This window comes from Tachypleus tridentatus, chromosome 7, assembly GCF_004210375.1.
Source record: "Tachypleus tridentatus isolate NWPU-2018 chromosome 7, ASM421037v1, whole genome shotgun sequence".
Taxonomy (NCBI): domain Eukaryota; kingdom Metazoa; phylum Arthropoda; class Merostomata; order Xiphosura; family Limulidae; genus Tachypleus; species Tachypleus tridentatus.
Window position 1 is genome coordinate 24997063 of NC_134831.1, and position 19444 is coordinate 25016506.

General features: G+C 32.5%; 1 protein-coding gene across 3 annotated transcripts in view; it reads left to right on the top strand.

Moving 5' to 3' along the window:
- LOC143255330 (hemicentin-2-like) overlaps positions 1-19444 on the top strand; it is a 147134-nt gene that overhangs the window by 88464 nt on the left and 39226 nt on the right. For all 3 annotated transcript variants that reach the window (XM_076510811.1, XM_076510812.1, XM_076510813.1), the window contains exons 2-3: positions 8679-9008; positions 14345-14671. In XM_076510811.1, the coding sequence (XP_076366926.1) occupies positions 8679-9008; positions 14345-14671 (657 nt within the window). The remainder of the gene's footprint in view (positions 1-8678; positions 9009-14344; positions 14672-19444) is intronic.

Consider the following 19444-nt stretch of genomic DNA (forward strand, 5'->3'; position numbering starts at 1 on the left):
TTTGCCCATAACGGATATCGAAATCTATATTTTACTCAGTATAAGTCGTAGACTTTATTAAGTCCCTTATGGATTCTGAAAGATTAGAAGAGTATATGATAATAGTATTCCAACCACACGTCTCCTGCTGGTACAGTGGTAAGTCTACAGATTTACAACACTAATATCATGGATAACAGTATTCTAACCACACGTCTCCTGCTGGTACAGTAGTAAGTCTACAGATGTACAACACTAATATCATGGATAACAGTATTCCGACCACACGTCTCCTGCTGGTACAGTGGTAAATCTACAGATTTACAACACTAATATCATGGATTCGAGTACCCTCGGTGCGCTCAGCAGAGAGCCTGTTGTGGCTTTACTATAGGAAAACACCTGCATCAATCACATTATATATATGGTGAATATAATGTGATTTAAAGAAATTAGTATTTTGATATTCTACATTATATTTAAAAAATTCTTTCTATTTAAACTTAAAAACTTGGTTATTATTTTATTATTTTAGCGTAGATAGTATAGTGTGATTATATACAGAGGTTCAGTATTTTATATTAAAAAACCTTTAGACAGCTGTTTGTTCTCTGGTTGATGATTGTTTATTTTAACATTATCTTTAGTAAATGGTTCCACTGTTAGGCTGATATGTTGAAAACGCGTTGTTACTCCATACGTACTTTGCACATTTAATTTAGTGTACAAAATCGATATTTGTTCAGTGCCTGTTTCAACATTCTAGTTGCACATAAATCTATAGGAACTGTGTCTGCTTACTTGACCAGGTTGTTTCCATATAGTATAACATAATATACATATAAATATATTATACATATGAGAACATACACTGCATAAATTAGCGTATGTTCTCTTATTCATTTATTTACAAACTAGAAATTTAACATTGGCCAAAGTACAGGATCTCTTCCTCTAGGATTGGAGACACATCACAACACATATGAGAGTGTGTGCATTTCACCATCCCTAATTCTGAACCACAAGCGATACAGAAGAAACCATTTAGCAACAAACACTTCTGCCCTTTAATTTATTATCATAAATTAATGCGTATAATTTGTAAATATATTTCAGTTTTTAATACGATATAAATCAGGTTTTCCTAGTAATAACTGTCAAATTAATCTGATTTAAGTATCTTCTGTTCATTTAGCATAATTACACACTTACTGAATTTTTATACTTCAACTATTTTTTTAACCAGTCTTCCAACTTTCTATCTTTTTTGTTTCCTCAGTCAGCATACTATTTCAATAGTAACATCTTTCACAAATCTCATCAAATATTTTTCAAAGTATTTTTTACGAGCAGGTTAAATAACTCATTGAATGATATGTCATTATAACTCAGAACGTAGGTCATTATTAGATTAACCTTTGCAACTCTGAAAGGTTTTTCCTATGTTTATTGGAGAAGAAAAGTAGAAAAAATTTGTGTCAGATTTTGTATTTTAAATACCGAATACTTTTAAATTGTTAATGTTGTGTTTATAGAGCTATTAAGCTAAGTAAAAATTTGTGTCATCCCGCAAATACGTACTGCAGTTTCAGCTGTGGGTGCATTATATGAGTGACAGCTAATTTCTTAGTTTGGATAGTGGGTGTTATGCTCCTTTTCCTTCAGATTACATTTACGTTAAATTACGCATAAATTTTCTCCAAAGCTACCTGAAAAAGTACCTTTAATTTTAAGTAATAGACTAGACGTTATGACAAAACAGACTAGAGAAAAAGCGGCTAATCACTATCACTAATCATCAACTTTTAGGCTACTCTTTGCCAAGAAATAGTGAAATTTACATTTTCATTCTGACGCTTTACTGACTAAAACGACGACCATGTTCAGTGGAGGTTTTCAATCCTGCGATTCACAGGTTTTTCAGTCACTTGCTCTAACCCCCAGGCCAGGTCAGGGCGTTTTCTGATACAGTAGTTAAAGCTTAGGGATAGCGGTATATAGCTTTATCAGCTTTACATGAGGTTTTACTTATAAAACTTGTCTTTTCATAATTATCTTTACAATTGTAAACAATAATTACTTTTTATTAATATTTCAATAAATTCTCATGTAATCATTTGGGGTTTGCAATAAAATGATAAATTGTAACAAAGATACCTATAAAAATGATGCACCTTATACATTTTGGAAGCTTAAGCTATTCTGGGCAATAATATTTTATTTCACAACTTAAAATCTTTGAATGATTTGACTTTTTATAAGTGACTTACAGTTAACCTTTATGTTTATGAAGAATGCTTTTGGTGATAGTTTCTCCTTACCAAGAATGATATGGAAAATTAATATTATTTCAAGGCGTTACCAAATTATCTCTCTTGGCTTCAATATATAATTTCAATTAGAAATTTATAAATGAAGGTTTTTGGATCTTTTGAACGTAACTTAATGTATTTAAATACAGAGTAATTCAAATTTTGTTATTATTTTTCTCAACCTAACATCATGCTACTATCCACTGTTGTTCTAGTTGAACCGACCTCAATAATTTACGAAGTAATCATCAGGGTTGAGGCAAATAAACTACAGTAGCCTATAATACTCGAGTTAGACAATATTAGATGTTGGTTGGTTATTCAGTTAGCTAGTCAAAATTCATTCATACTCCTGTTGTAACCCATAGGTAACCCACACTGTACAATAAAGAACTCAGAGATATTCATAGGTTTTATTTAGTATTCAGATAAACTATTGCTGGTGCCAATGGTTTGAATTCATATAGTTTAACTTTTTCCATAACTAGTTAGCATCAAGCTAACATGAGGACTTCTGGAATAATGTTCTTTGGACAGATGAGTCCAAAATTAAATTATTTGGACACCAGAACAGAAGACATGTTTCGCGTAAACTAAATACAGCATTCCAGGAAAAGAACCTCATACCAACTGTAAAGCATGGAGGTGGAAGTGCCATGGTTTGTGGCTGCTTTGCTGCAGCAGGACCTGGACAGCTCACAATCATAGAATCCACCATGAATTCTACTGTGTATCAGAGGGTGCTTGAGGATCTTGTGAGACCATCTGTACGAAATTTAAAGCTGAAGCGAAACTGGACCCTGCAACATGACAATGTCCCAAAACATACCAGTAAATCCACCAAGGACTGGCTAAAAACTAAGAAATGGAGAATCCTGGAATGGCCGAGTCAAAGCCCAGATCTTAATTCCATTGAGATGCTGTGGGGTGACTTGAAACAGGCTGTACATGCAAGAAACCCCTCAAACATCTCACAGCTGAAAGAATTCTGCATTGGAGAGTGGGGCAAACTTTCTTCAGACTGATGTCAGAGACTGGTAGATGGCTACAAGAAGCGTCTCACTGCAGTTATTTCAGCCAAAGGGGGTAATACTAGCTATTAGGGGGTAAGGTGTCCTAGCTTTTTCCTCAGTTAGAATATGCATTTTTATAGAATTACATTTACAGAAAATTTTGGAAAGTCTTTCCTTCAGTTTTAATTGCTTAGTTATATTCCTATAATCTCTCAGTATTGTTGAAATTGATATTAAATACTATATATCCAAAAATGTTACAAAAATGCACAGGCTTCCATAGGGTGTCCTAACTTTTTCACATGAGTGTATAATGTTTGTGGTCAGGGTATATTTGGTTTGAATTTCACGAAAAGCTACAAGAGGGCTATCTGCACTAGTCGTCTTAAATTTTGCAGTGTAAGACTAGAGGGATTGCAGTTAATCATCACCACTTACCCCAAATTCTTGGGTTACCAACGGATAGTGGGTTGGGCGGCACATTATACGACCCCACGCTGAAAGGGCGAGTACGTTTTTGAATTTCGCGCAAAGCTACTCGAGAGCTAATTTAGCACTTTAAGACTGAAGGGAAGGCAGTTAGTCATCACCACCAACCGCTAACTCTTGGGTTACTTTTTTATCAATGAATAGTGAAATTGACCGAAACATTATAACGCTCCTACGGTTGAAAGGGCGAGCATATTTGGTGTGACGAGGATTCGAACCCGCGACCATTAGATTTCGAGTCAAACGCCCTATCCACCCAGCCATGCCGGGCCTTAATGTACTGTCAGCGGTGGTGTCTATGTTGTCAGTATTTGCAGTGACATACGTGTTCTTTGAGACAATCGTGTGTTGGACGACTGGATTCACCTACGTACGCAGTTTAATACTGTGTACATGTAATTTCAAAGACGGTGTTCTTAAGTGTGCAGAATGTCTGTAAGCCTTTTGTCTTAACACAGTACTTTTTTGCATTTGCATGAATTATTATTATTGAAGACTGAACGAGTAAGTATACATCTATATATGTGTGTATATCCTTCAGTCTTCAATAACAATAATCCTTCAGTCTTCAATAACAATAATCCTTCAGTCTTCAAAAACAATAATCCTTCAGTTTGTATCGGGTTTTCGAATGATGTGGATAAATAATCTTGATCTTCTAAACCATAAAGGCGAGTCGTTAAAGGTTTATCCACGAAGATCACAATCCGTGAGAAAGAGGGTTTCGATATATTGATTTTAACGATAATGACACCACTCCCTTGGGTAACTGGTATATGGTTTGATTTGTAGTATAAAATAATGGCTTCACACATGTTTCGAATATACCGTAGTAATAAGTTTTTTGGTTTTAATAGTGACCTTAACATCAAGAAAGAGTATACATTTTCAGATGTAACCAGTATGGGTAAGTATAAGACTTATGTTGGGGTGTTAAAGAATTCAACGAATTCTAAAAAGGAAGAAGTCCATGATTTCGTGTACCAAAGACGTCGTAAATATAGTTGTGTCACTTAGCTGGTTCAAAATTACTTTCAAAATTTCACTGATAATGCTAACTGATAATCCTAAAAAATCCATAAGGATAGAAGCCAAAACTACTGCAGTGAATGTTACCATAAAAACTGTCGAATGGGACAATATTTTAAGCGTTCGAATAATGCAATGTCGAAAGCTGATTTGCAATATTAACTTAGTGTTTTTAGTTTATTCATTCAAAAAAAAAAGGTTAATTAGAGATGCATATTTTATATATCATTTTTAATGATCAGATTAAATATTTTGTTATGAATTCACGTGTTTCATTTATGAGTAAATTTTGCAAAAGTTGAATGAATTTGTACCAGTCATAATAAAGGTATTTAAATTAAAATAACGGTAAAGAACATATTTCCTGGCAGATAAAGGCCCCCATCTTCTAAAAATGCTACGGACTCAACAGATGCTTTATCCATACTGACTTATGGGAAAAAAGCTACGATAAACTTTACATTAGGGTAATGTAAAACCATTATACAAATAGTTACTGTTTAAGTATTCAAAACCAAATAATGCAATTTCAGCAGTAATTTTATAAAGTTATTTGAAACTTGAATTATTATACATAACTATAATGTTGTTTCCAAAGGAAAATATATCAATAATACACTGATAATCCTTGAATAAAGTTTTTTTAGCACAAGAAAACCTAAAAATATACACTTGTTTTGCACATATACTGCTGGCTAAAAACTTAAGGCCAATGAATATAAGGAAAAAATATGCATTTTGCGTTGTTAGACTTAACCACTTATTTGAGTAGAGCTTCGAAAGATGGAAGTAAGAAAAGGGAAAATAAAAATAAAAACGCTTTTAGCATTTAATATGGAAAGTGTGAACACTATGAAATTAGCCTAAATACGAGCTGGTCAAAAGTTCAAGACCATATGAAGAAGAAGTCCTAAACAGGGTAGAAAATGCCCAATAAGAGGTCTCAGTAGTAAGTTGCACGGCTGTCATTGCGAATAACTTCAAACATTCGCTTTGGCATGGTCGATATAAGCGTTTGCAGAAGGCTGGCTGGAATGTTATTCCAAGTGGTGAAGATGGCTTCACGAAGATCATGCACTGTTTGAAATTGACGTCCATATCTATAGACTTCCCTTGCCATCCACCCCCAAACATTTTCAATGGAGTTCAGTTCGGTTGAACACGCTGGATGGTCCAAAATAATCATGTTATTCGTCACGAAAAAGTCATTTGTCCTGCGGGCATTATGGATTGCAGCATTATCCTTCTGAAAGGTCCAGTCATTTAAACACAAGCGAGGGTCTTCAGTCAATAAGGATGCTCTCTCTCTCTAACATGCCAACGTAGCCAGCTGCGGTTTGACGCTTATGTATAACCTGAAGCTCCATTGTTCTACAGAAGTTGAAAGAACCCACGATCATGATGAAACCTCCTAAACTGTGTCGTGTAGAAAATATCTCTAGTAGGATATCCTTATCGTGCCAGTAACGTTAGAAACCATCTCGACTGTCCAGGTTAAATTTTTTTCTCATCAGAGAACAAAATCTTCTTCCACTTTTTTACGTCCCATGTTTGGTGCTTCTCAGCAAAATTTAACCAAGCTCTTTCGTGGTGTGGAAGGAGGCGTGGCCTTTGAAGATGTTTACGATTTTTAAAGCCTTTCTCTCGTAGATGCAGTCTTACTGTTTTTGAGCTGCATTCTGCCTCCGTAAGGGCCTTAATCTGGTTCAATCGGCTGGTGTCTTACTGGACAACCCTTCGAATCTTTTTGTTCAACGCTGGCGAAATTTTCTTGGGCCGACCACTTGAAATTCTCGTTCCGTATCCCTCAGAGTCTTTTAAGAAACGTGCAACAGCAGTTTTACTACGCCCAATCTCACCGGCGACGGCACTTTGAGAAAGATCTTGCTTTTGCAGGTCTATAATTCTGCCAGACTCAAACTCTGTCAACTTTTTAGCCTTTGCCATGTTTTTACCAAATGTAACACAGGAGATGTCATTGGGAGATGTTGCCAACGCTAACGCTTGAACAAAAATGACTAAATTTCGTTATATGTTCACCGATTAACGCTTCGTTTTAGTATGGTCTTAAAATTTTGTCCAGCTAGTATTTAGGCTAATTTCATAGTGTTCACATTTTCCCTATTAAATGCTAAAAAAGTTTTCTATTTTTATTTTCTCTTTTCTTATTTTCATCTTTTGAAGCTCTACTCAAATAAGTGGTTGAGTCTAACAACGCAAAATGCATATATTTTCTTTATGTTCATTGGTCTTAAGATTTTTGGCAGCAGTGTATATAAGGTAGGAAGATATTATGTTCATTTGTGAAATAAATATGGAGATCAGGCCCAATACGTTTTGATTAAAGAAACACATAAAGTGTAATTTTATGTTATTCTCAATAGTCTTGAAGTTTTCCATTTCGTATTTCAAATCAGAGTTGTTTAAAAACAGCGTTTTAACCTATCTATTGTCTTCCAACAGGTTGGTAACTTTGGAGCAATAAGATTCCGATGAAAAACAGCAATTAATTTTATTACAATTAAGTACGATTACAAATATACCAAAGTTATGAAATGCATTGCTTTGTTTTTTCCGAAAAGATCATTTGGGTACGATTTAAATGTTTAAAACCTTACACATTATTAAATCTACAAGTCATAACGTTTGTGATTAAATTCTCGTGAAGAAAGTTTATTTGTTTTGTTTTAGTGAAAACCAATGCTACACAATGAAATATTTTTGCTCTCTCTCCCACTGCGAATCGAACTGCGGATTTTAGCTTTGTAAGTCTGTAAACTTGGTACTCATCCACTGTGAGTCTACAGACATACTGTGCCACTGGGGGATCTACTGGAGGACCGTGAAGAAGAGGACTTAAGCAGTTTACATGACTTCCATCATACATTTTATTATTTGGTTGTTACATATTTCGATAAATCATAGTACATCCAGGCTGGATGTAATGAGTATTAAATGCTTATGATATATTATTTAATACATGTAATTTCTGTCGGCATTACTTTAAAATTGGTAATTTGTTTTATTTATGTTTTAAATACGATACAGGAACTTGATGAAACTATTAGTATATTTGTGAAATGATGTATGCTTATATCTTTTTAAAATAAATTGTACAAAGAAAATTACAAGGTTTTTGTAACACAAAAGGAATCATTTGGTGCAGCGAATTATCATAACTTAAACGACACATCTATTCAAAGACTTTGTATTCTTTTACTTTGTTCTTATCATATGTAACTTTTGTTCATAAGTCCTTCTCACTCGGCACTTAGCGATCACATTATTTTATTGACGCTTAGATGGAGAAAAGTGTAAGTTAATGAGCTTACGCCGAGCGGACGTAAAAGCAGTTGGAATTATTTTGAAAAAAGAAAAGAAATATGTGAAGTTAAAAAAGAAATGTGACAAAACTAAAATCATATCCTACACGATTCCTTTATTACATATCACAGCGTTCACGCTGTTGAGAGAGATATGATAAAAACCAAGCCATACGGATTAAACGATATTTCTAATTATCATGAGTAAATCAGGTTTTGACAACTGCTTCTTCTAGAAATAAAGTAAAAGTTTGGGAACAATGCGAGTTGTAACACAAAAATATTTAATTATTTACGTGTGTGTATTTTCTTACAGAAAAGCCACATTGGGCTATATGCTGAGTCCACCGAATGTTAAGTATCTGAATGTTAATCAATGATTTATTACATCACACACACACACACTAGTTTTGTTCATTTTCACATCATCCTCAAATTACGTGTATGGTTTTCTTATAAGTGTAATAAACTAGAGATATTTGTATATGCTTTTATAATATAATTATAGTTCGTTTTCTTTTTTTTTTATCTAGAATCTAACTTTTCTGTCACTGGACTGGTTGGAGAGAAGGTAGATCTTCCTTGCAATGTTGATATTAGATCGTGTGGAGAAGTATATTTCGTAACTTGGACTAAAAATGTTTCTAACGAATGGAAAAGGTTGTATCTATATAGTGATCATGTGGAAAAACCCCTACAAGAGTTTAGCAATCCGGACAGGGCGGATTTTTATGTCGAAGACTCAACTTCATACTTGCGGATTTCACCTTTAAAGATTGAAGACAAAGGAAGTTACAAATGTGACGTTACTTACGTCCAGGGAAAATGTCCATCCTTGTCGTATACTTCTCTTATTATAATGGGTGAGTGTATCTTTTCTTGCTAATTTTAAATTCAAGTCTTTAAGACTTCTACGTAAAAGCAGTATTTAGTCAAGAATGCACAAATACAACGACTTTATAATCTTAAACAGAATTAAATGATGTACATACACTGTATTTAATTGTATTTTTTCTTAAAACAATTTATTCTTTCATATAACTTATTTAAAGGTTTAGGTTTTGTTTAGATTATCATATATTCTAATTTTACCTGGCTGATAATAGTATATATCATCCATTGAAAGTAATAAGTGAATTGTGACAAATTGATATACATATATGTAGTGCGTTTTCTTTAATTAATAAAAAAAACTTTGATATTTCAAACTTATTTCTTTCTTTCAGAATTCAGAATTAGAATATCACAAGAAAACAGGATAGAAAATTAACTTTCCTGATCATATTTTGCGTCACTTAAATGTTTAATTTTACATCGAAACTACTTACAAACAGTATTGAGTTTTCTATCCTACCTGAAACTTTCTTAACATCATATCGAAGGTTTACGACAAACAAATTAATTACGAGTTGATATATGGATGCAATTCATTTAACGGAGATTTGGTTAGCTCTTTGCGCTTGAGTTCTATAATGTTTTCATTAAAAAACTTTGTAAAAATTCTGTAAAACTTTTGTATATAATTCATCATTTGTAATAATTACAATATTTTTGTAGAAATACTAACGTCTAAAGTTAACCTGCTGAAGTTAAAAGATGTTTAATGTTCGAAACCTATAAACGTTTCTGGTCAAATATTTGTGGTTTCCGATTAATAAGTGTTAATCGCAGTTGTAGCTTCCAAAGTTCTGCCTCTTCCTTTCCTATTTTCAAATTTATCAGTTTCGATCTCACGATCTAGAATGAACTTGACTATGTTTGGGGAGCATTTCAAGTCTGCAGCAATTTGTTGGAGAGTCGAACTAGCATCACGTAAAGCTTTTGTGTGAACACTTTGCTCTACTGACAATTCTTTATACTTTTTAGGGGTGGCATCGCAACAGAATTTCATATATAGTGTTTATATCAAGGTTTATTTATGGAATGCTCTTAAACAGATTTCTTCTAGCATATACAAGAATCATATGCTAGCTCTTTGTTAGCTTCTTTCGATATAGTTAAGACAGTTCAGGGGGTATCATGACAAGTATGTCAGATACTATATTTAATAAGTATATTCATTTAAGTAGAATCCTTATGATATGTCTTTGGTACAAGTATATGGGAATTCTAGAGAATGGTAAGTATTTCGTGATTACGAGAAACTTATTGAGGTAAAAATATATCTCAAAACGACTGGTATGGGTATTAACACTTTTACTAATATAACAAAGAACAACGTTTCGACCTTTTTAGGTTAACCTGAAGATGACCTACATCAATTGTCAACAGGAATCAGTGAAGCATTACTACATTATTGCTTTATATTACGTAATGATATGGAAGAATTAGTCCTTTAAAATGGGAAGAATAGCAAAATATTCTCTAGTCCTAACACTTCTGCACAAAACTGTGAAAATATTGAGAAACTAAGTGGTGTCATGCAGAGAAAATACTCTGCTGCAAGACACACTGTGAGTTATTAAAAAAAGAGTGTTAGTTTAGCAATTTTCCACCTTTTCTAACTTGAAATATGGTTATCCAAAACATCGCATATTCTTATAAGATGTGCTCTACTAAGCTCTTACTTTACATACTATGTTTCAAGACAATCCATTAAGATATATCTGAGATAAAACATTTCCAATCTTGATTCAGTTTATCTTTCTTTTATTTCTTCTTTGCATCAAAAAAGGTAACTTTATTTTAAGAAAACTACTTAACTTTCATTTTGTTGCTTTTTTCAAATCTTGTACACTGACTTAAAATTAGGAGTCTCGTTTGGTGTAAATATATGACACATGTGCAAATTTCTGAAAAAAACATTCAAATTTAGCGAAATTATTTGCACATACAGAAAGTGTCGTAAGCTATTGGACTACAATTTTTACTATAGCTTAATCTAAGAGTTAAAGTGGTGCGTTATTAGTTTTTAATCATTCGGATTATAGTGGGTTGATTTAGAGCGGCATAACTGTAAGGTTAAAAGATGTACAGATGCGTAAGTATTGACTAGGACAAGCAAACAAGATTATTAGATTCTAGTTCAAGTTCTCAAAACACTGATATGGGTGGACGGTTATCATTTATTATTTATTACCAACTTTTAAGCACAAATTTACAAGTTTACGAATTATCTCACTTAAAGAGCGTTTAGAGTCATGCAATATTAGCTTAAGCAATTAGCATAAATAACGATGCTTGGTATTGCTGTGCTGATTGAATGGGGTTGATAACAAGAAACTGTTAGTCTGAATTTCATGGCGTTACTATAAAAGAAGCTATTACCACTGTTTTAGAGACAGAAACTACCACCATATATTTTAAAGAATCTGTTTGGTGGTTCTGTAAAGTAAAAGTGTGTTCCGAATAATAGGATTGCGATCCTAAAGCTAATGTTGGTTACTATCATTTTCTGTCTTGATGCAGCTTGTTAATGTGTATTGACAAAACAAGTCATGATATATGTTAAAAAACCACCTCAGTTAACATATTTTATCCACCCACCACTACGTCCCTAGTTGAACAAAACACGCGTCCTGGCTAATGAATGAATAGTTAGTTCACAATTCTTATCTATGCTATAAATATACCTACGAGTTTGGTCGCCAATTTTGATTTCATTCCTTTAAGTCGCGCCTGCGTCGCGCTAAACATGCTCGCCCTCCCAGCCGTGGGGGCGTTATAATGTGTGGTCAATTCCACTATTCGTTGGTACAAGAGTAGCCCAAGAGTTGGCGGTGGGTGGTGATGACTAGCTGCCTTCCCTCTAGTCTTACACTGCTAAATTAGGGACGGCTAGCACAGATAGCCCTCGAGTAGCTTTGTGCGAAATTCCAAAACAAACAAAACAAACAAACAATCCTTTAAGTCGCGTACTAATGTTTTTGGCCACACCTTTTTCCACATTCTGTATAGTTTTCTTTTCTCTATGTGACTTAAATCCTTGACTGTGTATTGCACAAGTCCCCACCTGTACTTGAAATTTGTAGAGAAATCTTGAGTAAGTATTAACAATATATTAAATGCATATATACTGTAATATCAGTGATTGACGATATTGTCGCGAGCTTTGATGAAAGTTCTAGAGGTTTACTTGATTTGTATAAAAGACATCCAAACAAACAGCTACATTACTACTATAGGCCTAGGGGGCTATAATTCGGACGTCTATTAATCGGAAAACTACAGAACTGGGCCAGGAACGTTCAACTTCAGAGAATAATTTCGGATTTTATTATTTCTACGAAGACATTAAATATCTTTATCGGTAAAAAGTGAACTTGTAAGCAGTTGAAAGCCAATCAAACCGAGCTAGCTTAAGCGAGATGCAACAACATCAACTCAGAATTAAGTTGTTCACTGTGGACTTGGATCATAGAAAATATATTCAGTTTTAAGCCGGATATAAGACTCAGTATTGTTTGTAGAACTGTTATATATAAAATATCATTTGTAATAACTATTAATAATAACCGTTATTACAAATTGTATTGTTTTTATGTTTGTATATTAAGATATATTTGTGTTAAAAATGAAATTGTGTGTATCAATCTTGTTGGCAAATAACAGAAATTTGATACATATTAACATTTAATTAACTACTAAATTCAAATCCAAAATTCCGGTTATTTGAAATGGTAATACGTTAACATACATAACATGATAAATCGGAGACTCGTCAGAAAATAAATAACAATACATAATAATCAATAAATAGTAAACTGTTGTTTTCTTCATAACTAAATTTAATTTATGATTCTATACTATTTATAAAGCTAGTTAATTATTTTAAATTACTGTTGGCATACTGGTGTCAACTACGACATTACATTGCGACGTGAACCTTATTAAAAAAAACACTCAAGACGTTATTTCTCCCACTAAAAGTGAGTAAAAATTATAAAATTCACCAAATACCATTGCGCCATCTCCAGCAGCTTGTATCAAATTACTGTCATCGTGTTTGAAGTCCAAAAGAGCAAACTTGTGCTCAGAATTGCTACTGTTCATTTTCTTACAAACTACCATTGTAGGATTCTAGCAATCAATAGAAGCTTACAAATAAATGAAGGACTCAATAAATAAGTGTATATGTATATAAGGTAAGTCACTGTAAGAGTCGATATTTTTCTGCTTAACATACTCTCATTCTTGATGAAAACAAGCCCACCTATCTGTTTGTTTGAAGTTATCTATTTGTGCTTTTCCGAACGTGGTTATCAAAACATGCTTTCTAGAACCTATAGAAGGCACTAGTTTTATCGTTTTTTGTATGTGGTTTACCAAATTGTTTTGAACTTACGAGTTTAGGGTTCTACTTTTAATATCATGTTCATCAAATACTTCTCTTCTATACATATTGGTAAAAAATAAATTAATCTCAAACCGAAAAATAGGGAGAATCTTATCCACTATTTTATAATACAAAAACTTTCTACTTCAAACATTTATTTTATAACGGGTGTGGGTACTTTTAAAAGCAAATTCACATCGGGCCATATGCTGTGTTTATCTAGGGGAATCGAACTCCTAATTTTAACGTTGTAAATCCATAGATTTACCGCTGTTTCACTGGGGGACTTGTTATATTACATACTACTACGGATAAAAGCATTAAATTAATTGATTTATATTTTGGCAATAAAATTAAATGTTTATTAGAATTGTACAATTATTGAACATTTTCGTACCACTACTCATATTGTAAGAACATTTGCTATTTATTTATTCCTTAATTTAAGCGTGTATTTTCAGCTTACAATGATTGACGCTTTTACAGACTTTGCTATAATTTTTACTGGTAAACTAATAAACCTCTTTTTATATTCCAATACACCTGATGCCTTCAGATTCTATTATAATGGAATGAATCTCTTTATATATTTATAAATTACTGTGATTGCCACACATAGGAGTATGTGTGTGTAAGTTTTCTTATAGCAAAGCCACATCAAGCTATCTGCTGAATCTACCGAGGGGAATCGAACCCCTGATTTAGCGTTGTATCAGCGGATGACCATATAGGAGTAATACACTATAATATAGAAGTTCTATCTAGACAACAGTATACGGATGCAAATGCCAGAAAAATACAACAGAAATAGAATTTGAAAGAAAGAAATAATTTTAAAGAAAAAAAAAGGATTTTTACACTTATAACGATTAAAGTGATGATATTTAAAAGTATTAATTTTGACTTTTTATTACATATTTCTAGCAAAACCAAGTCAACCAATTATTAAGAAAGATGGAAAACCATTGGAGACATCTGTTAAAATTGGGCCATTTTTTGAGGGAGATACATTTTCTTTAGAGTGCATAACATTTGGAGGAAAGCCAATACCAGAGGTTTCTTGGTGGAACAATAAGAAGAATCTTCTAGTTGAACCGGTTATCTTAATAGACGAAGCTGCAACAGACAAGGTCATTGCCACCATTCGAATAATACTTTCACGAAAGGATCTGGAAGCGAATCTAAGCTGTTGCGTAAAAAATGAAGCAATAAATGATCCCTTAGTTAGCTGGATTGAGGTAGATCTACATGGTAAGAAAGTCTATAGTCTTATTGTCGAAGTAGAGTTACTCTTAGCATTGAGCTTTTTAATTATTTTATGAGTAGAAGTAATAAGTAAGAGGGTATGGTGTAATTCAGACACGATATCACTTTGAATATTAAAAAAATGGAATAAAAAGGTTTGTGTAAAAAAGGGTTTATACATCGATTTCAAGTGTTTTATAGCTGTTGATAGCAATACCATTATTTCAATAATAAAGTGAATTAACATATAATTGGTCAAGTCGGTCAGTTATATTTATAAAAAAATGAATTATGTAGTTAAGTTTATATATTTTGGCTGGATAAATCCGTTACCATAAAATAAAATATTTATATAAATTATTATATCCTTGAAATTTACATAATATAATAAAACTCTACTAGTTTTTGTCCATTTTTTCCTCATGAGTTTTTTTCTTTATACGGATTCAAGCTAATTATACCATATGGCTTCATCTTCTGGCACCAAAGTATTTGGTTTCATTCTCGCACAAGGAAGCTCTCAAGCCTTTCTCCTTAAAGGAGAGTCATTCCTACAGTCTTATAGGAATAATAATAATTAATTTTCTAGAATATAGTAAAATCGTAGGAATTTAGGGACTTTCTTTGTTTTCGGTGTTAATGTCGAATACACTTATAAATTATTGCTAGAATAATGGATTACTTAGTTATGTTTTTTTTATTTTGTGGTTTTTAGATAACCATCAAATATCATGGTGTCTGAAATAGTTAATTAGAGTAAATCATTCTATTAAATTTGCAAGGCTTTTAAGAAACAAAACTGTGGAGGAGTCTGTCTAATAATAATAATACATTTAAATATAACGTATAGTTCTTGTTAAAATTATCCCAGCGATTTAGCTGATACGTTTTTGTACTTCAATTCAAATAAGAAAGTTGTAGACCTCTTATTCATAATCAACAAGATATTAACCTTTGAAGTTATTGTCCTTCAAACTTAGTAAAGTTGAATATTCATAAATAAATATGTATTTCAATCTATAACGTATTCAATATAAGGTGATCTGGTCTTGTGTAGGCTTGCGAAAAATATTTATTGTTTTAGCGCATGAAGCTTAAAATACTATTAATACCTTCCACGTTAAGTCCGAACAATATGAACAAATAGCACAGCATTTTTTCATAATTAAGTTCACAGTCTAATATGGGTACCTTGATGCCATGGAATGTTGATTTAAGGTGGGACTGTTTTCTTCAATTAAGATAGTTTATTTTAATTTGCATTTATTGATAGGATACAATAATGCAGTTTAAAATTAGATGTTTTTTTTTATGAACACACTGTGATTTTATGAGTTGGAATGGTTCAGGTTTTAAAAATTATGTTCAGTGAGTCTGGTTTCCAATTTTCTATATATTTATGCGATTTAAAATTCTAGGCAGTTATTGCATTTTATTTTATAGATGACGTTGGAATTGTGTGATTCTATGCACTTTTTATTTAATAATGATTTTAGTTTGGTGCCTGGTTTTTGTTTGATGACAGTTTTCTTCAGGTACTGGTTATTTCTGAGCTAATGTCGGGGATAAATGGTAAACTGGAATGTCATGTTGTGTTGTTGTTTGGCGTATCAATTTTGTCAATTTTTGTTCTTGAGCATGAGGTTTTTGTTCTGGTGATTGGGAGGAAATGTGTTGCCAAATTTTAGTGGAAATTTGTTGTATGAATGAAGGAATGCTTTATAGGGTTGATTCCTTCATTTATGTACTCAGTTGAGAAAAAGTTTTCAAACTGTGTATGTAAGATTTTTTTCCTTATATTAATTATTTGTTTGGATTCATGGACGAAATATTGTGGGGTGTGTAAGCCTACTTGATTGATTTTTTGGTAAGATTTGGTTTTAAAATGTGTGTCTGATTTGGTATCGTCGAGATTAAGAAGATACAACTCTTTGTTATTTTCGTATTAAATGATAAATTTAATGTTAATGTGATGGAGCTAAGGCATTCAAAAAGTGTTTATGTGTTCTATAGAAGTAAAACCGGCAAAAGCCTTTTCGATATATCTGTACTAGTATGGGGGAGGATAAAACACGGATTGTATGGCATGTGTTTAGATGTGGATCATAAATGAGTTATCGGGAACAGGTGAAACAGGATTGTCAATGATGAAACCATATGTTTGAAGAAAAGTTTTGTTATTGAATGTGATGGTGTTTTTTTGTTGTTATTGTTGTGAATTTTAAAATGAAAATGAAAAGTGTGTTAAGGATATCAATAAAAAAATTTGATCATTACTGTAAAAGTTAAGTGCAACATTACACGTTTCCTTGACAGGCACTTTGGTTGAAAGTGATACAAAGTTAAAGCTAGCCATTAAGTGTTTGAAGTTTAGTTTGTTTAATGTGTTTCTGAAGATAAAGTCATCTTTAAAAGTGAAACCTGCAGAAGTTATATAAGGTGTGAGAGCTCAGACTACGTATTTACAAAAAAAATATAGTTAAACAAGTCACAAGTCGATAGTATATTTCGTATTGAACAGACTTATTTGTGTGTTTCGAGAATACCAAAGTCTTGTAGTGTGTGTGTGTGAGTAAGTTCTTCATAGATAAAAATTGAAGTGTGTTCAGTAATCAAGTTGTCTTTCCTCATTCATGATAGATTTTCGTTTAGTTATTTTTCATGTATAATTGTTGGGTTGTTTAGGATGCATTTAAACTTCTTATTGTCTGAAAGGATGTTGTTCATTTTGTAGATGTATTCTTTATTATTCCCGGTTACAGTAATGTTATGTTTGTCAGCTTATAAAAGTTTAATGTAGATGCATTTTATCTTGTTATTTGTGAGGTTGGATCTCATTTTATGAGGCTGGGCAACTACATTAATTGTTTTGCTAGATAATATTTTGAAAACAAGTTGTTTAAGATATAGTTTTGGCAACCCCAGAAAATCACCACATCTTATCAAAGTTACATGTTGTAAACGTCTAATGGTCCGAGTTTTGAGTTTTTCTTTTATTCTTGGTTGTTGTATGAGGTAGAAGTAGTCTCCTGAATAAATATAGGATAGGTTTTTGAAAAATAACTGTATGAACTGTGTTTAAGGTGCAAACAATAAACTGTCTAACACAAAAATACTAAACATTTGTCTATGGGTAAACGTGATTGGCATATGCCAGACACAAACATTATTTTCGTTATAGTTATGACCGAGATGCATTATCATTCTTGTCCATTTTACACTATATTCTAATCACCAGGCACAACAATCAACAATAATAAGCTTACGACATAAATGTGCATATCTCCAACATTCCATCATACTGAACAAGAGGTTACCTAATTATTATTTCCTTTTTGATTAAGTACGAAACAGATACGATCATTATTAATAGTAGAAGAAAAGGGTTTAAATTTTAAAATATTTAAGTAAAATATTATAGTAGTGAAGGTATTTATTTCACTGATTTATTTGGTAATAAAATGATTTTATTTTGATGTTATAACACAAAAAGTAGACGAGCGACTTATTTTGGTTTGATTATGAAGGTTTAGTATATATACTTAGTTAGGTTTAGTGTTGGCTGTGAATCATGCTCCTCGTTATCTTTGGTAAATTGAATGGTGGTGTAGTTAAAAGTATCTAAGTGTAAAAAACTTTTTAAAATAAAATTTTGATATATTATACTATCAATACACTTGTTAGTCAAGAAAGTGGTGTGTTTTTGAACAAAGTGTTGATTATATGTTCGTGGAACATTTATTTTATACAGTACTGTGCAAACGTGTTAGGGCAAAGTCAAAATATAAATATTAAGCTACTTTCAGAGGATATTGGAAGATAAATCACAGCTGAAGCATAAAAGTTTATTAATTTTCATATTTAGTACAATAGAAACTCAATGGAGGTGTTTGAGTTCAGCAAACAGTTAACGTTTTGTGTGTCCCCTTTTGCTTTAATAGCTATATAGTGCCTTTCAGGCTTTGTTTCAACATAGTTAACCAAAATGTCTTTTTGGGAGTTTGTTTCAAATGTCTTTAATACGTTATCATAAAGTTTATTTGGAAGTATCTTTTGGTTTGTCAAGTTAGTGATCTGTCAAATTCCAGATCTGCTCAATTTGGTTCAGATCGAGGCTCTGTGGGAAGTCATTGCATCATTTGAATGACTCCATTAGATTCTTTCTTAGCCAAGTAATTTCTGCATAGGCTGGATGAATGTTTAGGGTCATTATCTTCTTGGTGGTACAATTCTTTACTAATATATTCATACTAATGCTTGTATCATGAAGGATTGGTATCTGATGGTACTTGCACTGGTCTATTATTCCATTTATTTTGCAAATATCCCATGCCACCTCAGCAGAAAAACATTCCCCAACCACCACATTACTTCCCCAATGCTTCAATTGACTTCATTTTGGGTGCTATGAATTGAGGTCAGTATCTTCCACCTTTCTTCCGTCAGACGTACAACCTACGCTTTGAACCACATTTTTGTACTCTTCAGCCAGTTTTAGCCTTTAGAAAATATTTGGAAATCGAAGTAAATTTTTTTAAACTGTTACACGATCAAATATTACATTCTAGTTGAGTATTTTTAATACTGTATATTTGATGTAATTTGATACATAGTCGTTTATTTCTTGCTTAAGATCAGTAGCAGTCTTCCTTCTGTCCCAAAGACTGCATAAACAAAATACTTAACGTCAGTATAACTGAGTTTAGGTATTATGCCTCTAACCTTTCCTGTGTTCAAATTTACCTGTCTCGGTCTTACTATCTAGAGTGTATGTGACAG